Source organism: Podarcis vaucheri, assembly GCF_965113315.1.
Source record: "Podarcis vaucheri genome assembly, chromosome: 14".
NCBI lineage: Eukaryota > Metazoa > Chordata > Lepidosauria > Squamata > Lacertidae > Podarcis > Podarcis vaucheri.
Window position 1 is genome coordinate 36,841,827 of NC_138752.1, and position 26,165 is coordinate 36,867,991.

The following is a 26,165-nucleotide window of genomic DNA, read 5'->3' on the forward strand; positions in this document are numbered from 1 at the left end:
CCTTGAAAAAACTTAACATGGAAGACAAATGGCCAAAATACTGGGAAATTTTAGAACAGGAGGGTGACAAACTGAAATTGCAGAGTTATGACAAGCTTAGGGAGAAGGTGCGGGACTGGCTACATTATTTTCAAATAAGAGAGGTCTATAACTTGGATAAAAAAATTGGTTTCCAGGTGGAAAAATCAAAGTTGGAAACAGAACTGCTAGAACCCAATTTAAAGATACTTTCGACAATGTATAATCTGCTGTTGAAATGGAATACTGAGGAAGAAACAGTAAAATCGGCAATGATAAAATGGGCACAAGACATAGGTCATAACATCATGTTTGCTGACTGGGAGAAGTTGTGGACCACCGGGATTAAATTTACGGCATGTAATGCCTTAAGAGAGAATATAATGAAAATGATGTATAGGTGGTACCTGACCCCAGTCAAGCTTGCAAAAATATATCATTTGCCCGATAACAAATGTTGGAAATGCAAAGAGATTGATGGTACATTCTTTCACCTTTGGTGGACGTGCCCAAGGATCAAGGAAATGATATATAATGAACTGAAAAAGGTATTTAAATATACTTTCCCGAAGAAACCAGAGGCCTTCCTCCTGGGCATAGTGGACCAATCGGTGTTAAAGAAGGATAAAACTTTTTTTATGTATGCTACAGCAGCAGCAAGAATTCTCATCGCAAAGCATTGGAAGACACAAGACCTACCCACCTTGGAAGATTGGCAGATGCAACTAATGGACTATATGGAGATGGCGGAAATGACTGGCAGAATCCGAGACCAGGGAGAGGAGACGGTGAAGGAAGATTGGAAGAAATTTAAAATTTATTTGCAGAAATACTGTAAAATTTATGAATGTTAAGGACATTGAAATGAATCGCAGGGGCTTTAGCAACAAAGTAAAATGTAAGATTGGACTAACAATAGATAAATTAATAGGATATGAATTTGCTGAATTAATTTTCAAAAAGGGATACAAGAACAGGAGACGTGAGGAAGTCGGGAAAATAAGCTAATTGAAGATGAGAAATTAAGAAAGAGGGATTTTTTTTTTTGTTACTATATGTGGGTTTTTTTCTTTTTTTCTTTGATGTGTTTAATGTTTGTATTTTTGTATTGTATTGTTTTTTGTGATTTTGTATTTTCTTTGTCTATGTATGCTTTTTTATTGTGAAAACTTAATAAAATATTTATTAAAAAAATCAAAGTCAAAAAAACAAAAACAAAACACATAACACATCAAAATCAAAAAACAAAAATAATCCACAAAAATTTAAAAACAGATCCAATATTCCCAAATCCTTAACTGTCATTACCTTATTTCATCGATCTCCTCACACCTCCCTTTTTGGTATTCTAGTTAATTATCACAGCAAATCCTTCCCATTTTTCATAATATTCTGTCATTAAATTATCTTAATCTATTTTAACCTTATCTTACTATAAAAAACCCTAAAACTTAAAACTTAAATCTTATTTATACCAATTTCTCATAACCATAGTGTCAGGAAACTGACATCAGAGCTCACGGGTAGTTGTTTTTGTAGCCAAATTGTCCCAGGAAAAAGGTAGTGCTCTCCGGCAACGGCTGTGCGGCTTCACTCCACGGAAGAAGCAGTTGACTCTCAGCACCGCGCCACTAGCCCCTCTTTGCTCCGGAGCCCGTAATTGGGTTCTTTTTACGAATTGAGGGGGGCGCGAAAGGTGCCCGCCGAGTCCCATGGTCACAGGATTCATCTGCCTGTGATTTTTTAAAGGGTCCCCGCTTTGCCGTAGCAGAACAGACCCGTTTTCCGTAGAGCCAGTCCCTCCGGATCAGAGGGAATCCGCCATTACCGATGGCGCCACCCTGGAAGTCCCATGCGAGGCTTCATTTTATCCTCACAACAACCCTGTGAAGCAGGTTAGTCAGAAAGGCAAGTCAACTTGCCCAAGGCTGCCTAGGGAGCTTCACAGCTAAGTGGGTGCAAGACCACCAAGTGAACTGGAGACTCTGGCAGCAAGGCCACACTCTCACCCTGGACTACGGAGGGCAGTTCTAAGACAGAGCAGCATTGCCTTGGTAATGGCCAGAGATGTTACAGATGTTCTTCAGCCCATCACGATCAGATGACCTAAGGAACCAATTCAGGCCTAGCTAGCCTTTTTAAATAACTGCTGTTCCAGGCTTGGCTCCTCAGTTTGAGCCACTCACCACTGACGGAAGCTGCTGAAAATATCTTCCCTCTGCAGAACATGACCACAGGCCCATCTTTGGCCATGCCATCTGCCTGTGATGCTCTGGATATTCTGGCCCATGGATCCCACAATAGCACTTGGCTGAGGTCTGATGGAGGCGTCTCAGTTGCCTACTGAAATCAGATTGAAGGGAGATCTCTGGGAGATTTGCAGTAGATTGGCAAGGATTCTGACACCCAGCCGTTAGGAAAATTAGACTGCTTAGACTGCTGAAAGCTTAGGGTAACCAGGAGTGGGCTTTTATGCAGGATGTGTTGGTGGATTTTGTGGTTCTAGTCTGCCTTCCTTGCTCCAGAAGAAGAGACAAACCTTACAACCCAGCCATCAACATTATTTAGAGCATTTGTTCCCCACTCTTCTGCCAAAAAGGGTGCCAGAAGAGATTACACACAATCAATTAAAACAAGACAGTTCCTGCCTACAGGCTTACAATCTAAAAAAGTGTCACACAAGGGGAAAGGGACAAGGGAGGGGGGCACCGATTCTTAAGTAGTAGTTATTATAATCATCAGCTGGCATAGAAACAGCTCAGGGAAGGAGGTGCCTGAAGGAACCGGTCTGTTGGCAAAGTCTTTTGGCAATGAGCCCTGCTTCTCATCTCTCCCACTGAGGGAGCCTGGTGGAATGGCTGCTGCCAGGTGACACTTGAGGAAGAGAAAGATTTGTTTGCACCAATGTTTTTGTCTGTAATATTGGCATACCAGCATTAATAGCAAGTTATTTCAGTGTGTGTGTGTTATGTGATATTGCCTGATCTGGCAATCAGCCAGTGGCTGGATCTTGTAGCGGTAATTTAACACCAGCCCACTTCTGGTCATGTGGTACAGCGGTTAGAGGAACATCCAGCAGGAAGGCTCCAGACTGTCAGTATTTTGTGGGAGTCAAGTGCCTTCTGGGAAATTTAGATGTGTGCAATTAAAGAAGGGATTCAAGAGCTCTGTTGGCAACAGATCATCTTTTTAAAAAGTAACAGGCTTTTTGCAGTTAGGAAAGTGACAGGGAAAATGCATTGAAAAACGTGGAGGGAATGAATGATTAACAGGAGGATAGACGAACGCCATGCAAAGCAGGGTGAATGATTATTGCTGTATGATCTCCCTACAAACAAATAAAAATGAATGCTGTATAAAAGAGCAGTTCTAATGTAACTTGTGCCCACACTTTGTGCAAGCAAATCAGGATGAATGCTCAATAAAGTAGGTTGTTAGGAGGAGCCCCTAGTTCTAAATTGCTAGTGTTCAGGATGGGACACAAAGCAGTGTGCTGCCCTGTCTGTCCATTGCGCAAATTGGACTGGAAGCACCACCACCACAACCCTGCTTCCTCTGCATTTCTTATGCCCATGAACTCAGGAGTTAAGTCAGTCTCTCCAATGAGATGCAGCTAATTTTTATTACTGAATAAAAACATTTTGGAAATGTCAACTGTGTGTTTCTTTCCATTCTTTGGGGAAGGCTAAAATAATGACAATGCCATCTGTTCACAGATCCAAAGTTCCACATTAAGTTGTAAAATAAACCCTGGAGCCTCGGTGACAATCGCTTTGTCACGGCAAAAAGAGTAGTAATAATAATAATAATAATAATAATAATAATAATAATAATAATAATAATCCTGCATTCAACTGGCCAGACACACTGTAATTAGAGAAGAAACTGGCCGTAAAGAAGTGGGCAATACTGACAGTAATGGCCTAAACGGTCTTCCAGTGAATGCACTTTACTATGGAATTCTGTATTCCGTAAAACTAGCGGTTGCCTCCATATTAAGCATGGTGGGGTCACTGATCTGCAACATACGACTCCGTTAGGACAGCACTGAGATTTCTGGATCTCAGCTGTGCTGCATTTTGTTTTCAAATGGGTAATGGACCTCAAAGGGAAGTAATTGAAAAATGTAGGCAAAATATGGCTTCAGATATTTAAAATGCCAAAACGAGTGCTTAATTTGCTGAACTATGTAGCTTCTTTCATTATACTCTTGTGGCTGTGGGTATACAGTGATCTCATAACAGAGCGGGGGGGAAAACCCCAGATCAGCTGTTGGGTTCAAATTCTGCTCAATCTCCCACTTTCTAGTCCTTATAGTTGCAAAAATATACTTAAGAATATAGGCAACACCAGGCAAAATCTCGAAAGTTGGTGAGTAAGAACTCTAGGAATAGTAAGGGGTGGCTACAGTTCCTTGTATACCTGCTTCCTCCATGTGCCATGACCACCAGAAACAGAAAAAAATATGCCAAATAGGTGTTTTTTAAAAAAAGCATAATAATTTATGCAAAATATGAACTTGCACAAATAGACATGGAGTTGTTCCTCCTCAGGCACCCACAAACATGGCTGCCTCTGACTGATACCTTTGTATGCTACTTTCCCATCCAAATTCTCTTATCTACTGCACCACACTGCCCAGGAATATACAAATGCATGCACATTTGTATGGTAAACTCTCAAAGAGAGACTAATCTGTTGTTGTTGTTGTTGTTGTTGTTGTTGTTACTAAGGAGACCTGGGTGACAAAAAAATCCAACCAACCATGTTTTAAAGCCTTGCTGGAAAAGGAAGACCTTCAGGTAGGTGCCAAAAAGACAACAGAGACAGCATTGTTTTTAAACTGTTTAAAATATTGTGTTTCAATGTTGGGACCTGCCCTGAAGTGAAGGGCAGGTAATAGAAACATACAGAAATAAATAATATTCAAGGGGAGGGAATTCCAAAGGATTAGGTGCCACAACACTAAAGACTCAATTCCTATATCATGCGTAACAGACCTTTTGATAAGGTGTAATCTACAGATGGGCCTCACCCGCTCAGCACAGTGATCGATGGGGTATGTAAGGGGTGAGACGATCTTTCTGGCATCCTACCCCAAGCTGTAGGGAGCTTTATATATCAGAACCAGCATCTTGAACTCAGCCTGCTAACTAATTCATCTGTGCAACAGTTCCTGCTCTGCTTGGCGATGAGGGTGCATGAAATTCCCTTGCAAAGCAGTGCCTGGGGTTTCGCTGTGGGGAAACTTGCTTTATTCAGCGCCTCTCCTTTGTGAGCCTCTTCTGAAAGATTCCAGCGACGCAGTTGGATCAGCACATGGGGACCTCTGCTGGCCACCCAATCAATATGGACAAAAGTGTAGAGTATAGTCGGTTTTTTAAAAAAATAAAGCTCACGGCAGCTTTCCCCTTAAGTCAAAGCAACAAGTAGTTTGGGCTGTCAAACTCTATCAGGAATAGCTTCCATAAGAAAGCTAAAAGGTCATTTAAATCAACTCCAAGATGAAGTGAGGCTTAGAAGAGACTTAATTCTTCATATCTTTATAAGGTCATTTAAAAAAATTCTAATTAGAAGAAACAGAATCAAAAGGAGGTTGAACTGGGGAGAGCCTCAGGGGCTTCATGTATTTCATTCTCATAATTGGGAAAACTGGCAAAGGCTCATCTGTGACAAAAGAGGTTAAGCTGAGCTCCTTCCTAGCATGTCTAACCTCACATCACCCATAAAAAAAGTGCACCATGTTGATTCTTAGGTCCCAAATCCAGTAATAAAGCCGTCCTGGCTTCCACCCAACATGCGCAGACACAGACACTTTACTTCTGAGAAAGAAAGAGAGCTGAAAGGACTACAAACCTGAAGGGGAAAGGAAGTAAGTTTAAATCCAAATATTCCAGGTTACCACAACACCAATGATTTACTCTTAAAGCAGCCTTACAAGTTAGCTCAAGGAAGTGATTACCCCATTAAGAATTGTGCCTGTGTCATCTTGTGGCCTAGCAGAAAAATGGATGTTTTGAAAGGCTTTCCCGACACGCTCCCCTAAAGCAGTTCCTGGTGACCATGCAACTGTGTGTTTACGCGCCTGATTTAATTCATCTGCTAACTTATCAAAAACCAACTCTGTGCGAGGTACCCTTAACCAGAATGAGTGTCGGAGCTCTGATTACCTCGCTGCCAAATTCCATTTTTATACAACCAGCCACAGAACTGAATCTGCACACAGATTAGCTCCCAATTTAGCTCGACCAGACCAAATTTAATTCACAGTTAACATTTCCGCAACGTCAAAAGGAACAGAAGCAGAGAAGGGATTCCACAAAAGAACAGAGAGGACTCTGCCTCCCTATAGGCAGCGCAGAGGGGTGAGCTAAGGATAGAGAGAGCGCACAATGTCTAGATTTCCCTCCTGGCACTAAATGAGCCGAGACCATTAATGTAATTGCTAATGTACTTTTATTTTTATTTTATTTTTTTTGAACAAGAAGAAGAGTGTTACTTTCTAAGCACCTTCATTAGGCAGTGAAGGGCTTCTAAGCTCCTCCAGTGTAATTACCATTCAACTCAATTACTGAGATGTATTATGAACGACCAGCAAGATTACAGTATTCCAGGTCTAGGGGAGTCACTCCTAATCTACATGCCGGGCCACACCAGAATGACATAAAAGAACCACGAGGCAACCTTAGAAATAAAGGAAATAATTTAAGCCTCCCTTGGGAGCACAAAGCTCTTCCTCCGGGTAGAGGTTTCCTGCTCTCTTCCTGCATGATTCGCTGCTCTGGCCTTGACACAACAGAGCATCAGCTTTGCATGCCGTAGGTGATAGGTTCAATCCTCAACATCTCCAGATATGGCTGGGATAGTGCTCTTCCTGAAACCCTGGAGAGCTGCTACCAGTCAGTGTAGACAATACTGAGCTAGATGGACCAATGGTCTGACTCTGTATAAGACAGATTCCTGTGTTCCTAAAAGGAGTAGTCCAAAGGCCAGCTGGGCCAAACATTCCTCTCCACTTCGACTCTTGCAGGAACATTTTTCGCTTGCAAAAGGGCGAGGGAAATTTTCCATCCATTTTCAAGTGGGTGAAGATAACAATAAAAATAATTTAATTTCAAAAAAGGGAGGAAGTAATCACCATTTTGAGAAAATGTGGTAGGGGGTTCCAGTTTTGTTTTGAAAACACTCTATAAAGCTCCACTACCCCTTTGAAGAGGTGGCAAAGTCACAAAGAGCAACCCAGTGACAAAGATATCTACGAAATGACTCAATAGGCACTGATGCTTCATCGTTACACTGCATCAGCCCCAAGAGCATTGTTGTACCATGGTTGTGTCATCAGGATTTCATTGGTTCAAAAAAACCCCACAATGATGCTCCTTCCAATCATGGTGATTCCAATAAATAATCATCAAAAATCATGGTGATTTTGATAAATAATCTTCAAGAAATGATAAATCACCAGGAATGATTGCAACTGTATCACCACCAATGGCATTTGCTTAATTCGCAGGGGCATTGCTGGTAAGTAAGTAAGTAAGTAAGTAAGTAAATAAATAAATAAATAAATGGCTGCCTCCACTGTCCCCGCCCCCCAAATATATTTTTCATCATCCACTATGAAATAACGATGTTATTTGGCATATCCTTCTGACCCATCCCTACTCACCAACCTCCCAAAATGAGAGAAAAACTCTGGGCCAAACACAGTACAGAGTGACCAATTTCCACACTAAAAAAGAGGACCAAAGAGGTCAAGGATTGGCATAAGTTGTGCATATGTTAATTTATATGTACACATTCAAATTCAGAAATATAATTTAAACAGAAACACGATATATGTCACCAGTGTGCTTGCTCAGTCTTCCTGGGGACTGGCAACTTCAAGGCCCTTCCTGCTGTCCCTTCTGATGGTTCTTTATCTTTAAATCAAACGAGGACTAGGCAGCCCTTAAAATAAGAGGATTGTCATCTGTAAAGAAAGCCACATGGCCACCTTAACACTTTAGCCCAGGAATCATAGGAACCTGCCTTATACTAAGCCAGACCATTAGTCTATCTAGCTTAGTACGGTGTGCACTGACTGGCAGTGGCTCTCCAGGATTTTAGGCAGGATTATCTCCCTGCTGTATCATAGGACCTTCTGTATGCAAAGCAGATGCTCTACCATTGAACCACAGCTCCATCGCTTAAGACTTAGTCTTTGGACTAATGTAAACAGCCCTGTGGTTGGTTTTTTATGTAGACAGAGAACTAGCCAGCAGGCAAAAGGTAAAAAATGGGGCTGAGAATGGACTGTTTGTCAGAAACCAGATCAGGCAGATAAGGATGGATTGGAAGGGCCAGAAACAGAAGACCCAGTCACGGATGAGGCGAGGTGAATGTTTGGTTAGGCCTGCCCAAAAACAGCACATCCGATAATCAACTTGAAAAAAGGGGCACTGTGGAAATGTGGTGCCTCAAAATTTATTTATATTTCTCTTAGTCATGCTCCTTTCCAAATTTCTAAGGACACAGCTGCCAAATTATAACTGCTTTGGTTTCACATGTCAAAACAATTTAATTCTTCAATCTGTGCATGAATCAAAAAGAGGAAGGGAAGAATATTCCAATCTGAGACGCAGAAAGCACGGCTGTCAGACCTGTCTTGAAAAGGACAGCTGCATGTGGACCAGTGATGCCACTGCCTCTTCCCTTTCTAAATGTTTTATTAGCAGATGTTTATGAAGAATAAGGAGCTGTCAGACAGAAGAGGCATGCATGGATTGCAAGCTGCGTGGAGCTCTTCAGAACCTGCCACTGTGCTAACGGTGTATTGTGAAGTGAGCTGTAAGTGAAAGAGTTCTCTTTTTATTATTGATTTATACAGAAGAATCGTGTCTACTGATCAGATTTGCAGATGACACAAACCTGTGGAGGGCTGCTAAAATAAAAAATAAGACTCTGTAGGATACGGTTGAATATGAAATGATCTTGATAAATGACAGAACTGCAGAGAAAGGGAAACTGAATGAAGACAAATGTAAAATATCAGAGAGTGTGAGATTGTAGACTCAACAGCTCATTCTTTTCCTCTCTTTGGGTCAACAAGAGAACAGGCACTTTTTAGCCTGAACATGCAATGCTCCTACTTGGTTACAGCTGACATGACCCTGGTCTAAAGAACAACTCGGAGACCTAAAGGTGAAAGCTGACCCAAAGCAATGGCATGTTCCAAGATTCAGATGAAGCCCTGGCTGGCAAAGAGGAGTGAATGGCAGATCTAGAAGTCAGTGAGTGGATAGCCTTCAACCAGTGGCTAGAGACCCTGTACTATGTAAGTCACAGCCTGGTCCAAGGTGGATCATGACAACAGCATTACCACCATGCAAATATTTGGTTTAAAAAAAATAGGAAAGGGATCCCTAAATGCGTGTTTACGTTAAAGGTTGGTCCTGAGTTTGAAAAGATGGGAGACTACTAGCCTAAACCATTTGATGAGTTGTTCTGCTAACTGCCCAAGATGTCTCATTCCGCTCCAGAAACCTGCTCTTCAGAGCTGGAAGGGATATTGTAAGGTTACTGCTGGGGACAGGCCCACTGAAATTAATGAACCCAAGTTAGTCTTGCTCATTAATTTCAGTGGGTCTTCTCTCGGTAGGACTAACATTGGATGCAACCCAAGATATAGAGAGCCCCAGGGCAGAATATTTGAGCAGCCAATTGAGATCTCACAATTTTAGCTTTGTACTTTATTGAAGGCACTGGTTACCATTTGGGAGCTGTCCGTAGTCCTGAAGGCCTAGTGGTAAACCAGGGGACAACTTCTGATAGTAGTGTGCATGTGTGTCACATAACTAAATGCTTCTCCAGAAAACAAACAAACCTGGAAAATGACCATGCTGTGAAGAAGTTTAGGCTTAGAACCCTGTTCCCTGACATACTGATTTTATTATGAGCATGGAATTCGTTGTACAGAGCAGCATTCAGTTATGAGAGCCAGAAGACAACCAGGGTTGGAAGGGTTCCAGCCAGAAGACAACCAGGGTTGGAAGGAAGCAGAAGATCCCTTTGAGAAGAAGGCTGCTCTCTGGCTATTCTGTGCTACTGACCGTATGGAATAAGGTGGGGGTCTGTTCTGCCATGGGCTGCTTTCCAGTGGTGGAATGCTGAGGTTTTAGGTTTTCCAGCTGCTCCTTGAGCCTCTGTTTCCTGTGCTTCTCTTCTGCCTGCTTTTCTTTTTGGCTTTCTTCTGTCCTACAAAATGCAAGGAGAGGGACATCATGTTGCATTTTTATTCCAGTTACGTGGTGACCTTGCCACCTCCCACAACCACTTGGTTGGCTTCAAGAGAAGATGAAACAAATTCATAGAAAACAAAGCTATCAATGGCTACTAGCCATGATGACTATGTTTTACCTCCACTGTTAGAGGCCGTATGCCACTTAATGTCAGTTGCTGGGACTCACAAGTGAAGAGAGAGCTGCTGAACTCAGGTCCTGTGCTTTTGAGATTCCCATGGGCATCTAGCTGACCACTGTGAAAAACCAGAATGTTGGACTACATGGGCCTTTGGTCTAATCCAGCTGGCTCATCCTACGTTCTTCCAGTGTCATACCTGGCCCTGATCTCGTGGCATACACTGTGTCCTCAAAGGGCAAGCCAGATGCTCCACCACTCAAGGGCCTCGAAGAACAGGCTGCATCTCTTGGAATCAAGGCTGAAAAGCTCCTTGAAGGGCCCTCCTAGTCTCTGGATCATGTTTTGGATTTTGACCGTGATTTATTGAACACAGAAACAATCCTAATTTCACTTTCATTCAACCCATCTCCTTTTTCTTATTTCCCAAGCTAGGCTTTCCTTAGCTGCCCCCAATCCCTGTGTCCCATATGCCACTGACTAGGGTACACTTCTTATTACACATTAGACTAAACAACCATCATCTACTGTTCTGAGCTGGTGTTATTTGATTGTTAAAGCATCAGGCCCAAAGTACAGAGAGATGGTCCTTTATCTGCTAAGTGCTGCTTGTATGAAAATTGCTTATAATTGGAAGAATTCCCAGAATCCCCATACTGGACAACTGGCTAAATAAAGCATGGGACACAGCTTGCATGGTCAAACAAACCAATATCATCAGAACTGAGAAAAGGCAGGCAGGATTATGACCGTTTTGCTGAAAAATTGATCAGCTTTATTCTCTACTAGGGGAATAAGACACAGGGGGGAAATGAACCAGATTCGTTGTTGTTGTTTATTAAATTTATATACTACCCATCCTAAGATCACAGGGCGGTTGTTGGGAGTGCTTTGAAGCCAGATTGAATTTATAATTGTAAATAACCTTTAAAGGATTAAAACAATATTTAATTTTGTATTCTTTTTCATTACTAAAAGTGAGGCTATTTTGTTGAAGGTTTTTAGTGTATGACAAAACAGTGGTTAACTTTGGGGGGTTTTGTCAGTTGTGTTATGATGTCAACATGGTTTTTGTGTTTATACAATTTTTATTTGTATAAAAAAAGGAGCAAGTCCAGGGTGTAAAGGCCCAGGTTCAAACCTCCACTCAGTCATGAAGCTTTCTGGGTGACCTTGGGCATTCACTCTCTTTCAGGCTAATCTACCTCACAGGGTCGTTGTGAGGATTAAGGAGTCATGTAGGTCAACCTAATTTCCTTGAAGGGAAGGCGAGATATACTGTAAATACAGTTCCAGTTACAGATAGGTAGCCGTGTTGGTCTGCCATAGTCAAGAACTAACTTAGTTAGTCTTTAAGGTGCTACTGGAAGGAATTTTTTTATTGTAAATACAGTTGATATCTAAAAAATATTCCATGCTACCTTGGGTATCCTGTGTCTTTGTCTGTAGAGTCTTGAGGTGTCTCTCTGTTTGACCCTTTCTTGGTTTCTTCCTTGAGTTCTCTTGAGCTCCTTGCCACACTGTTAAGATCCAGAGCGGGGAAGCTTCTTGCACTAGATTCTGAATTCCCTGACCCCCTGGAGGTGGGTCTCCTCAGTTTTAGGCTCTGTCTTCTCCTGACTCCCAGCTGGTCATTTTCTTCTGAGCTCTTGAGATTCTGGCACTTTTCCTTGTCCTGGGCAACAGATGAAGACTGAGATATCTTGCGAAAGTAGCGGAGCTGCTGCAGCAGAAAGCTTTTCGCAGTGCAACCCTTGCTGTGAATGAAAGCAAAAGAGCTGCTCAGTCAAGCCTTACCTAAAAGATCCTAACTCCGTGGGAGTTGGTTTGAACCGTTTTCTGCCTCACTGCCTGGTCAGGGCATTAAGATCAGCAAATTGAACCCAGTTACCCAGCCTGGTCATTATTAGCTTGTGGAAACACAGAGGAGGGCTCTAGCACTGGTAGCAGGAGCATTATAGAATGCCTTCTCTGTTGAAATACTCTCCCTATTGGCATCCCACCAGCTTTTGAAGATGCACTTGTTCGGGCAACTTTCTAAACTTGAACTTCCTGACCCAATTGTTCTTTGGATTACTTTAATTGTCATGATTTTAAACAGGCTTTTGTAAAAAAAAAAATTCATTCTGGATGTTTTTGATGTTCTCGTGGAATTGCTTTATTTTGTATTTAAATTATGTCTGGGTTTTAAAATTGATTTCTTGCTCACCAAAACAAGATGTTCTGAGCATGTAACACCAAACACTGCACTGGCTGGCAATTAGTTTCCAGGCCCAATTCAAAGTGCTGGTGTTGACCTATAAAGCCTTCCATGGCTTAAGGACTGCCTCTCCCCATAGAAAATGATCTGGACCCTGCACTTGTCCTCCGAGGTCCTTCTTTATGTCCCCTCTCCCTGAGAGTTCGGAGGGTGGCAACACAAGAATGAGCCTTTTCTACGGTAGCTCCCTTTCTGTGGAATGCTCTTCCCAGAAAGGCACCATTATTGCATGCCTTTAGGTGCCAGGCAAAAACATTTCTCCTTACCTTTGGCCATTAAAGAATCTATGGCCAGTTAAAAGTGAGGGGACTGTTATGATTATTTTATCTGTCTATCATTATGCTTTGTATTATGTTTTGATCATAATGTTTTGATCATTATGAACTGTAGAATCATAGAATTGTAGAGTTGGAAGGGACCACCGCCTAGTTCAACCCCCTGCAATGCAAGAATAAAATGTGTTCCTAATGCTGTACGCCTCCCTGGGTTCTTTTGATAAAGGGTGGTATAGACATTGAAATAATAATAATAATAATAATAATAATAATAATAATAATAATACTTGCAAACCACTTAAAAGCCATTTGGGTATGTAAGTGGCGTACAGTATTATTATTATTATTATTATTATTATTATTATTATTATTATTATTATTATTATTACTACTACTACTACTACTACTACTACTACACAAATCAGTGCAAGATGTCAAGCAGGGTAATGAAGACCTGGGAGCTGAAACAAAATGTTGCAGTCTATCCTCACCGTCTAACAGGAATGCTGCTGTTCAAGTTTCCAGCTGACCAGCATGCCCTCCCCTAGGATATTATAAGCTGTAAGGGGATGAAAGAAGATATTCTGCTTCCATTCATTCCCAGCCTTCTTTTCCAAGAGATGCCCACATTCTGTAGCTACTGAGCATGCTCAGTCATCGTAGGGCAGTTTTGTATGTTTTGGCTCTATTTCTCTCAGCCGTGATCACACAAGTTCATTATGAAAGGAAGCAATCCCACTGTAATACAGCTGAAGGGCTGTGCGTCTGCTATGATCTTGTGAGAGAGAGAGAACGCACAGAATTCAGATTCATGAGCTTCTCGGTGCCAGCAACACTTTTAGGAGCATACCTTAAGACACTCTGCCCAGTTGCTGTTGACCTCTGGCAGTTCCTCATTTGTGGAATGCCTTCCCTAGTGAAGCTCATCTGTCTCCCTCATTAGTGACTTCAAGGAGGAATTTAAAAACACTCCTATTTACCCAGGGCTCTGATGGCTAAACGACACAGTTCACTCAAGGCACTCCTCCAAAACACACTGTTCCTGGCAACCCTGAGATCACTGCTTGAGAGAATGTTTTCCACCATTTTCAGAATGCTTTTAAAAATATTTTCCATTATTGATGTGTTTGCCACCCTGGGCTCCTTCAGGAGGAAGGGCAGGATAGGAAACCTGTTTCATAGAGGAACACTCACAAAAGAGCCCAAATCAGCTGCAATGCAGTTGGCAAACCTGAGTTTGGTGCCAGATAATCTGTGAAAAGGCCCTTATTGTTCAGTTTTTAAAAGCCAATTTAGCAGTGCCTGTAAAGCTCTGTGTCAGTTGGTCTTCCTTGTGACTGCAGAAGAGGCCTGGCTCTGGAAAGGCATCTAATTCTTGTCACGTTAGCAGTTCATGGAAATGTGGGATGTCTTTATTCTGTACCGTGATGGCTGGGGAAACTCTTTCATCCCCTCTTCCACTTTCTCTCGGTCTGTCACTTCCACTTCCTCCTCCTCCTCCTCCTCATCTGTGGAGCTGCCGCTCGAGCTACAAAGTGAACGAGAAATCCCATTAATGCTTCATTACTGATTGCTCCCGTTCTCTATCACAATACCCAAAGACTGGATCAGAGCGTTCATGCCACCAGATATTGTTGGTAACAAGTTCAATGCAAACTGGGAACTGAAGAGGTGTTTCTGCAGCAGATATCCGGGAGACATGGGGGAGGGGGGTTGCTCAGTGGGAAGACAGGGGAAGGCAACCACTACTATGCTATAAGATCCACTATCCTGTAATATTACATATGCCTGTTCTACTGATGAAGCCTAGGATGGTGAAAGAAGGCAAATATTCCGGAAATCCTTGTCTTAGACTCTGCGAAAGGATTCTGTGGAACAGTAACCACCCTTCATGTGGATTATTGGACTCTATGAACAGACAGGTGGAATAGACACTTATACATGTATGCACCTTATGCATGAACTAACTAGAAAATGAACTGATCCACTGGGTCTTGTTTTTTTCTTGAACTTTATGAGACTTCTGTGGAAATCTACAATTTGATACAATGAATAGTATACCTTATTTATTCAAAAGTACAGCCGGTTACGTCTTGTGTGTTTACTGAGTATGTTTCACGTAACCATAGGTTTGTTGTTGTTTTGCTATTTAGCATAGGCCACTGGTCACTGGTGGAGAAGCTTTCTTTAGTCTGAGGGCCACATTCCCTTGTGGGCAAACTCCTGGGGGGCCACATGTCAATGATGGATTAAGGCAGAGGCAAAAGTGAGGAGAACAACAATCTTGTAACCCTTGCCTTTATGTGGAAGGTTGCTGTCAGGGAACTGACATCGGAGCAGAGGGGAGAGGCGGTGCTTCCCGATTCTGCAGAAGAGGGGACGAGTAAGGGTAGAGAGAGAACGTCATCTGGGGAAGAATGTCCAGGTGACACCAGGAAGAAGGAAGAGGGAGAACACATCTCGGAGGATAGGCTCCGAGACTCTGGCAGTGAAGAGAGTGGAGGGGCACCACTGGGCACGCCCACTCTGCGCAGAAGGGTTACGCGCAGAGAGGCGAGGCGGAGGTTGTCCGTCAAGGAGCTTTTATGCTGGAGGAAATTTAGGAGACGCCCACTCACGGATTCGTCGAGTGACTGAGCAGCAGCAGCACCCAGGCTGCTCAGTCAGGGAAAGACACAACCGCCCCTAAGCAGTTTGGAACAGCTAGAGGTTTACACACAAGCAACCCCAATTCCCGTGACAGTTGCATTCCAGCCACACAAATGCCATGGGTTTCTTTTACCCCTACACACACACACACACACACACACACACCTCTTGATCATCCATCTAGATATGCAAGAAGCAGTACTGCAGCTCAAGGACACATTCCAGGAAGGCAGAAGCACTTGAGGAAGGGTGGAGTACGTCCAGTTTCAGAAGTGGCCTGGGGGCAAGGAGTTGTGGCCTGGAATGTGTCCTGAGGGCTGGACAGAGAAGTCTGAAGGGCCACTTTTGGACTTGATGTACTTAAAACTCACTTCTGAAAACAGCACACATAATGAAGTGAACAGCATTGCTTCCGCATACCTCTAAAAGGGTTTTTCCGCACAATCTGATGTAGTCGGAACTACAAAGGAATATTGTGTGCCCTTTCATGCTCAGAACTCAGTTTTTTAATAGTTAGAAGAGCTGCATTGCAATTTTATTTTATTTTTACCCACAGAATATTACAGGCAATTGAATGACTACTTTATATTTATGGCTTATGATAACAGGCAACGTAATTAAGCCCCTTTGCCCATGGTCTACAGTAACCTCCTCCTAACTCTTGATTAATATTGCCCTTGGGCCTTTTATATCTCCCTTTACTATTCTGGTGCTGAGAATCCTTCAATCTCAAGGAGAAAACAAATCAGCAGCTCCCCTGAGATCCTCTGTCAGAATGGTTCAGTACTGAGTTCCCAGAATTCACAGAGAGGCATCATCTAGCACTAGTGCATTTAAGAACCAATCCTGCTATTTCAGAGACAATAAAAACTGGTTTCCCAGTTGCGTTTTCTTAAATTCAGCCTTGGTCATGAGATAGAGTGTGACAGGGGAATTTGAATTGAATTCATATTGCCATATTAAATACAAAGATCAACAGAACTGCAGGGTGTGGACATAAGACAGGGATGGGGAAGCTGTGGCCTTCCAGATGTTGATGGGTACGAACTCCCATCAAACCCACTAAGCAGGGCCAATTACCAGGGAATGCTGAGAGCTGGAGTCCAACAACATAGAGAGCCATAGATTCCCCAGCCCTGGCACAAGATGATTCAACAAAACTGGCTGTCTAAAGGGGGAAAAATATCCACCATTTCTCAGTTAAGCTTGAGTTATGGTGGATACAACTTTATGAGCAAAACATAGCCTTTATATGACATGGGCCTCTCACAGAAAGGGAGAATATATTTACAGCAAGCTGCCATATACCAAGTCACAGATGACTGGTCCATCTTGGTCAGTACTGTCTACAATGACTGGCAGCAGCTTCCTAGAGTTTTAGGCAGGAGTCTTTCCCAACCCTACCTGAAGATCAGATGTAGTGGAACTACAACTCCCATCATCCCTGTCCATTGGCCATGCTTGCTGGGGCTGATGGGAGTTGCAGTTAGTTCAGCAACATTGTGGGGGGGGTCTCCCACACCTGCCGTAGACACTGGGTGTTGAACCTGAGACCTTCTGCATGCAAAGGAGATGTGCTACAAGTGCTCAGGACTTACTTCAGAACCTGGACTTGTATGGCTACTTGTAAGGATGATTCACTTGGCAGGCACAAGACACAGGGCCTTTTTATATGGAAGTCCTCAGACTACGGAAATCCCCAATTAAGTGTGCATGGTCTCAGCACAACCAACCTTACCTGCACCATACATTTAACACACTATAATACTACTATAAACAGTTATGGCTCCCTCCCCCCCCAAAAATGTGGGAACTGTAGTTTTTTCAGGGTGCTGTGAGTTGTTAAGAGATCCCCATTTCCCTCAAAGAGTTGAGAGAAGCCCAGCCCCCAGCCCAGATTTGTGAATGGTGTTTTCCGGGACTGCCAACCAGTTAAAATAACGATGTTGCTTGATAAAGTCAGTTCAGTTTAAATGCATTTTCATGGTGTCAGACTCTCACAATATAGGTAGCTTTCTGCAAAACTGAAGAAAGTGTACAATAACATGCACAAGCTACTCCTCATCCCCAGAAGAAAAGGCCATCTTTACTCTATCTCTCTCTCTCTTTCATTCCAACAAAATGCCAGAACCAACTCAATATCCCCTTGACTTGCAGCCCCACTGATCAAAATGAGCCCCTGCTAGCTGACCAACAATAGCTCTAATTCATTAACCTACCATTTATACTGATTACTGCTGACAGTCCTGGTATTTCCCACACAATTCTTCCGCTGGAAATCAAAGGTCTGGCTCCATCGGACATGTGTCTAATGAGAAGGAAAAGAGGCCCTGCCAAGCTGGAAAAGGACCTAAGAAGCTGCCTTGTGCCAAGTCAGGCCAACGGAGGAACAATAGGAGAGATTTGATTTGGTTCACATTCAAATGTGAACCTACCTAATTTGCACTCTGTAAAACATCATGCAAACCAAAATGCAACCATCCTTCAAAATTCAAACTTTTCAAAATTTCACAGTGCTGTTCTCCAGCCAAGCAGTGCGCACAAAAAGGCATAAAGCACAAAGATGCACACATCAGTGAGGGGAAAAAACCATACAAAAATGCCTTATATTAGAGAAAATTGCTCTACAAATATGTGCTTTTTAGGCAAAATTGCATACAAACACGTGTGTACTAGGACATAATTTGCATTAAAATGCTGGTGAGTTTTCATGAGGACTTTTAAAGAAATCAATCAATCACAAACCAATGCGGAAACATGGAGAACTAAATGTAAGACTGGGAAAAGGAAAAGCAGAGAGAAACAAAAACTGAGATTTGTCCATCCCTATCTACTCCAGATGCCACAGAGGACTCAGGAATGTGTCTTTCCCATCATCTCTACCTCATCCTTTTCAATAGCAATTCCATTGCAGTTGAGACCTTCTTCAGCAGGCATGGGGGAACCTCTGGCCCTCCAGATATTGCTGAACTACTGCTCCATTCAGTGCCAGCAAGCATGGTCAAGAGCCAGGATGATAGAGCTGTAGTTTAGCAAAATCTGTGAGCCAGAGGTTCTCCACACCAGTTCAACCTCCTAAGCTTGTGTCCTGCCATTGAGCTACGTGCTCCTGGAATACAGTACTAGTCTCATGAGGCGGCTACTGCAGCTCCTCCGCCTTCAGTTGTTGCTAAGCCCCAGGATGGATTAAAACATCCCATATGATGATGTTAGTTCTCACATCTTAAAGGGTACAAGGGTGGTGTTTGCTTCTTCACTGTCTCTGATCCCACAGATGTTAACATGCTGGCAATTACCTTTGCTGCTCATCAGCCAACGACTCAGACCTCTGAGGTGTTGTGTCCCTTAGATCAATATATACCGTTGGCGGCTCTGGAAAACGTTGCAGTTCAATTGGAGGAAGGTTTTGGCCGTTCGTCCATGATGCCAGGATGGGTACATCTCTTGGGAATACAAATCATTGTGTCAGTGGATTATTGTGTCACCATCACAAAGTAAGGCACAAAATAAATTTTGTTAAAAGAATTTCTAAACGTAACAAGAAGTCTGTTGTATAATTTTCTAGAAAAAAGCATCTCTTATTGCATTTTGTCCATGACAGGCATGTCTATGCTACAAAAAATTTCAAAATGGTTTAGTTGACATTGCTCCTACACAAGGGGTGCCAGGAACTGCAGTACTTTGAAGAGCTAAGAAGAAGAAAATGCTTAATTTTAAGAGATCTTATTGGGGGCAGGAGATGCTATGACAATTAAACCAGCCTTACACCCTTGGCCCAGTCATGGAAACTACCCTTTCTTTTGTTGGAAGTCTTTATCATAAGCATTGATGCCAGGTGTGTACAAAAATGAATTCTGAAAGGCTTGAGGACCTACCTCCCGTCTCCCTGGCACTCACTGAAGTTGGGAAACTTGGCAAGGCACCTCCTGCGGTGTGAGAAAAATGCCCTTGACTGCTTGAGGCATAGCTCTTCTAGCTTTCCCATGAGCCTTGTTTGTGACTGAGCCCTGACAGCTTCTGAAGGTGAAATAAAGAAGAGAAACACTCAGTCCAGCTGCCGGAAAGAATTTCAATGTTAGCATTGTTATGATTTCCCCAAAGGACACAAATGGGAGGGATGGTAAAGTGAGCGATGTCGTTATTCAAGAAAACTAGAAATTAAATCAGGCTTCCCAAAAGTGAAGTGCCAGACCACCAAGAGAGGTGCACACGGAAGCCTGGCTGCGGGGCGGGGGGGGGGGGGCAAAGCACAGGGAGACTGGAATCTATTGCAATCAGTTGGTTCTCTGGCAGAACCTCAAGTCTGGCTGAATGCAAAAGGCTGTAAAGAGCAATGCAAGATGTAGATGGGGGAGATACAAGTGTGCAGAAGCAGTATAAATCCATTACTCAAGTTGGAGGGGCTTTGGGGATGAAGGGAAAGCTACAGTCTGACAGATGGTAGCTCCTATGGCCTGGGGCATTTTGGAGGCAGAGGGAGCGGCCTTTGTCAGTTGGTGGGCCACTTTTTCTGAGGTTTTTCAGGGCGCTCCAAGCCCTCTGGGGCACGTGCCTGCTTCCCAGATTTTCTAGGAGCTGTACAAGGTCCTGAAGGTATACAAGTATACCTGAAGGTGCATCTCTACCCCCATCGTTCAACCCAGACACTAAGGTCCAGCGGTGAGGGCCTTCTAGGGGTTCCCTCACTGTGAGATGCGAAGTTACAAGGAACCAGGCAGAGGGCCTTTTCGGTAGTGGTGCCCACCCTGTGGAACACCCTCCCATCAGATGTCAAAGAAATAAACAACTATATGACATTTAAAAGACATCTGAAGGCTTCCTGTTTAGGGAAGTTTTCAATGACTGATGTTTTAAGGTATTTTTAATCTTTTGTTGGAAGCCACCCAGAGTGGCTGGGGAAACCCATCCAGATGGGTGGGGTAGCAATAACAAATTATTATTATTATTATTATTATTATTATTATTATTATTATTAGACAGGTCAAACCCCAATCTTCAATATGATGCTGTCAAGCCAGGTAGCCAACACCACTCCACTGCTCTCTGTCAGGCTATTCTTCCTCAGACCCAGTTCTTTTGCATCCTTGCCTGCTCCTCACTTCACTACAATCTGTCTTTTAGGATTTTGTCCCCCTGCTCCTGCCCTTTGGACTCCCATAACTTTCTTAGCGTTGATGGAGAATTCTAAGAAACCAAAACATCAATGTGGTTTTGAAAGGTTCCATCTGCCATCTTGATTCCAATTGGCTTCCAACTGTATCCAAACATAGAAAAAAAACACCTGCTCCTTGATCTTGGGAATCACCATGCCAAATCTGACTATAGTATCTTAAGAGGTGCCCAAATGCAGGTGCAATGAACAACTTTCCAATAATGAGCTGTACCAAATTAAGTTCTTCCCAGAGCATAACCATTCAAAATAAGAGAAATTTGTCGTGCTTCAAAAGCCCTATAAAATTGATCCAGTCAGATCTCTAGCAAAATCTGACCCTTCCTCAGCAGCCCATTGGACAAGGAGGAAGAGATGGAGGAAAGAAAGGGCATGTCAGAGAGAGAGAGAGCGCACATGCAAAATGGTGACTCTACCCATCACTGGTGGAAATTACACTACCAGGGAACGTGGCCATGGACAGAACAGAGGTTCTCTAGCCCTGCTGTAGACAGGCTGCAATCCCTGGTATACTTCCCTGGAAGTAATTTCATTAAAACAATGGGACTTGTTTCTGAGTAAACCTGCACAACGGGGTAAAAAGCCTCTAGCCTGCTGACCAAACTTGGCCCGGCAAGCCATCTTGGGGGTAACCATGCCCAACTGTGGGTCAGCTAAGGGCAAGGCTTCAAAGGAACAATCAGGAGCTTAAAGTGACCTCCTGATTGTTCCTTTGCTGGAACAAGGCACATTCCCACTGCCCATCTACAGATTTAGTCTGGCAGAGTGGAGAAATAAGGATCTGGCCCACAGGCCAGGAAACTGGAGAGGATAGGACTCAAATCTGGCATGACTTTTGAACTCAATTTTGCAATCTGACTTCAGCTCTCATGGATGCACATTCACCATGGTTCACTGAAGAAAAAGCAGCTTCCACTGTACAATTTCTATCGCCACTTTGCTTCTCCAGGTCCTGTAGTACCTTGTCTAGATTCCACTTCTCAATGTCCTGAAAGGAGAACAGTTTGCAGTTGAATAGGGCCACTGTAAAGTTAAAGTTTAAAAGGCTGTTATCTTTATCCTAATTTCTTCTAATAATACATTCTTGCGTGCAATTCTCATGTATACACACATATTTGCAAGCAATTTCCCTTAATATAATACATTTTTGTTATTTTCAGTGATGCAGTTCAATGTACACTTTATACCAGTATATTCATTTTTATACACTTTGATTGGCTGGAGAATTGCACTGCAAAATTTGGAAAAGTTATTATTTCAAAGGATGGCTGTGGTTCCATTTGTGTATTATTTGGGAGGGTGTGAATTGTGAGATAATCAGCCGTCTGTAACTAACATGATTAGGTCTAATTAACACATGAAGGGCTTAAAACCATAGAGTATGTTGTTCTGCCAGGCTTAGCTATGTTCACTTCCCCTCACTCTGGGAGGAACTAGGTATTCAGACCTATTGTTCTCCCCCAGGCTACTTGGTGTATAAATGCTCCAGGTTGCTCCAGCTCAGACTGCATGGCTCTCACAAACCACTCTTGAGTTCCTATACCACTCATTTAGAAACTTTCACCACTCTATAACTAAGCTACGTTTTACCACTTGTATAACTTTTTCTGAATGCTCTATGGAAAAGCATTCCTTCTGAATAAATAATTTTTAACTTACTAAAGGTGTGGTAAGTTTCCCTATGCTGGGAGAAGAGGGCACTATTTTGCAAATCACTTGGAAGGGCATATTATAAGGTCTAATAGCCTACATTTCCAAGCCTGAATTTGTTGCAGGTTTAAAATCTCTGCTGGGGTTCCTTCACCAAAGAGTACTGGCCCCAAACTTGGATCTTGGCACACTAACAGAGGAAGAGGGGGGCAGGGGGAGTGCACCACCCACATCAGCGTGATCCCGGTGAGGTTCCATCGCGGCTGCCCCCCCCGCCCGCACTGGGTGCCCCAGCGCACCACACCCCTGTGGGCAGTGCACACGCCCCCAGAACGCATGCCACGCCCCTGCGGGCAGCGCATCACACCCCCGGGATGCCTGCCAGCCCTGCCCCCACCTGCTCTCCGCCCCTGGTGCCAGAGCCTGAAGCTCTGCCACTGTCTTGACATCCAGGAATTCTCCTTTCTATGTGTAATTCTTTCCTTGAACCAACACGAATTTCACAAGTTCACCTCTGAACACAAACTGAATTTCTCCCCTATCCCTACCGACAACAGCACTGCCAATTGTTGAATCATAGTTAAGCAAAGAGGGAATGGACTGATGGACTACACACTCTTTCTCCCATCCCCTACTTTGGAGGACAAATTGTCCCTAGAGGATTCAACTGCATTTAATTGTTACATTGGTAGTGGTGTTAATTGTACTTAGGACTAAGTAACCCAGGTTCCCAGATAACCCAGGATCTGAAACCTGCCTACCTGCTCCCTTTAGATGGCTGATTCCCCTGCCAGGCTTAACTGCAGACAACTGTTAAATTGAAAGTGCCATTTATGGCAGCTGAGAGTTAATCATTGCTCTTTCGTAATAGACAATCTGAAGCCGGAATCTAAACATGGTTTCAGCTCTTCTCTAAAGCAATGAGCAGTGTTATGGCTGTGATTCAATTGCATTTTTGTATTGTAACTTTTAAAGCAGAAGAAAAAGGCACTTTCTGATTGTCCTGCGGAAAAGATAAAGCTCTCTTCATCTGAACTAGGTTGCCAGGCTGCTCAGCGGGGCGTCAGCTATGTTTCTGTATATTTGTTCTCAAATCACATGTGGAAAAAGGTAATAGGAACAGCATGTTTTTCATAATATGAACTCTTATGAGTGTGATGTTGTTGCTGTTATTTTTCCCCACACTAGAGCTGTGGATCTCTGTTATAATCTGACAGTTTCAGGGCAGACCATAATAGCATTTGCTATATCATTCTGAAGACGACACAAGACTGCCAATTACAACTCACTAGCATCACAGTTACAACAAACATGTAAATTCAATCCTTTCATTCTGATCCAAACAGTCTCAGTGCTGAAAGCTAATGCAGTTTCCATTGTAATAATCCCCTTTGTCTGTCATGCCATCTCAAAAGAGCTCTCTTCACTGTTTCCTGGATGATAAACCTCAAAGGAGTGAAGGAGCTCTGATTAGCGCTTCTCTAACAGGGCAGATTTTGCTTTTGGCAGTCGCCAGATCCTTCGATTTAATTTGTAATGTAAGACTGGAGCTAACTAACCGTGGTTTGGCAAAGACGAGAAAGATTTACTGGCTGAAACAAGCAGTGTCTCTCCTGGGGGAGAGTAGGAGATGGAGAAAGTAGGACAACAGAAACTGCATTGGATCCCAGAACTTTGTCAGAGGAGATGAACAAATACAGCTAGTGCAATCCTGTATGTTTACTCAGAAGTAAGGGTGGGCAAAATCTTTTCAGCCCAAGGGCCACATTCTCTCCTGGGCAACCATCTAGGGGCCACATGCCAATGGTGAAGGGTCAGAGGCAAAAGTGGGGAGAACAATGGATGTAAGCTTTACCTCTGTACAGTAGACTAGTTTCTAAACACAGTCACACAACCCTCTTGATCCTCCATCCAGACAAGCCAGTGTCATTATCAAAGTCCAGTATGAAGCAGAATTGGTAAGGAGCATGGCTCAGAGGGGTGTGGCCTGAGGGGCTGCATTTGGCCCCTTGGCCTAAGGTTCCCCAACTGTGAAATCCAATTACACAGTTATTGCATATGGCAGCCTTCCCCAATCTGGTGTTCTTCCAGCTGCTCCTGACAGAATGCCCAACAGGCAGAGATGATGGGAGATGTGGTCCAAAACATATGGAGGAAACTAGGTTGGGGAACACTGTTAAATGCTGGAATACATCAGTACAGTGGCTAAGTTTATAAGCTCTGAGACGGACGCTCCCCAGTTCAAATCTCACTTCAGCCATGGATTTGCTAGGCCTAGAGCAGAGATGGGGGCATCAGTGGCCTTTCAGATGCTATTGAATTCCAGCTCCCATGGGATATGCTGGCTGGGAATGATGAGTGCCTGAGTCCATCAACCTCTGGAGGACCACCGGTTCCCCTTTCCAAGGCAATAGCTACGAATACAGTGGCACGAAGTGGGGGGACTCCTGAGGTAACAGGATGGACGCACCACTATCTGGAAAACTAGTATAACAAGGAGCAGGTAGGGCTAGATCCTTTATCCCTAATGTGGTTGGGTTTTCTTTTACTGGCACAGGGTTGGGGCTTTATTGGCAGGGAAGGATTTGATAATGGCACTCCTTGTCAATGAATGAAGCAATCCAAGAAGGTGGCTAAATCAGACTTCCAGCGGTGGCAGAAATCTTGCCGCTTTCACGGGTGGCATAAAATACGCGCAATGGTTTTTTGAAAAAAAAATCAGAATAAATTGCTTAAGATTTATTTCTTCAGTGTATAAAATCTCAAGAGGAAGTCTTATGAGAGAAATTAGACTCTCTTGAGGGGGAGGGGATGATGAAAACCTTAAGCACAGAGCCCCTGCGTAAGGCATGTATAATGCAGCAATTCCAAAACTATGACCTTCCTAGGTTGGGTTTTACAAGAAAAAGAACACCACAAAAACCTCATAGTAAGTAGCCTACAGGTGGCTAACACAGCACCTTTGGGCCAGGGATAGGTCATTCCCCGTCCCCCTGCAGGTAGCTGAGGTGATTCAAGAAGCAGACTAACTTTGCACTCTCTTCACGAATAACCCATTTTACACAAGAGAAGTAGCTTGTTGCCAGACTCGCATAGCAGGGCTAGGCGATTGTCTCTGTGACATAATTTTATTAGTTGCTTTCGTTTTAGGGGACTAAAATAAATTATCTCCTCTAATGTTTCCTTCTGACACTGTCACATCAGATTTGCAGTTGGTAACACCAGCATCGTAATCAGGCTACCTTACTTTAGTGTCTGCTCTTGGTTAGGGATGCTTGAGGAATTTAATTCCATTTGCAGACCTCCCTTGCAACTCTCAAAGTAATGAGCGTATCAGAACCTAATTACCATTCAGATTTCACAGATCTCCAGATTTTGCTCTCCTCAGAACCACCAAAATGTGTTTAAATGTTCATCTCAGGATAAAATGCATTTACAAATGCAAACATTAAGATGCAATACATATTTAAATACAATTTTGCCATAAAACATGTATTGAAATATGTACTTAAATTTAAAAAGATCCATGTGGATTAAAAAATTAATGATCACAGATTAATACATAAATAGGATGGAATGGATTTATGAATGAGCACATCTGAAATTGACCAATAGACTGAGCTGTGCATCTCTACTCTTGGTACTGGCCTTGTCAGTTGGCCAGAGCTGATGGACTTTGGTTAAGCCACAGCTAGGATTGTGAGAAGGCATTGATTTCCATTCTGACCCGTGTTCATCGCATGCA

The 26,165-nt window shown here is 43.1% G+C and overlaps 1 protein-coding gene across 1 annotated transcript in view; it reads right to left on the reverse strand.

The window, feature by feature from the left end:
• DNAAF8 (dynein axonemal assembly factor 8) overlaps nt 1-26,165 on the reverse strand; it is a 96,289-nt gene that overhangs the window by 66,188 nt on the left and 3,936 nt on the right. The window contains 6 exon segments of the mRNA XM_082199257.1: nt 10,110-10,254; nt 11,838-12,173; nt 14,375-14,479; nt 18,897-19,043; nt 19,476-19,617; nt 21,656-21,758. Of these exon segments, the coding sequence (XP_082055383.1) occupies nt 10,110-10,254; nt 11,838-12,173; nt 14,375-14,479; nt 18,897-19,043; nt 19,476-19,617; nt 21,656-21,758 (978 nt within the window).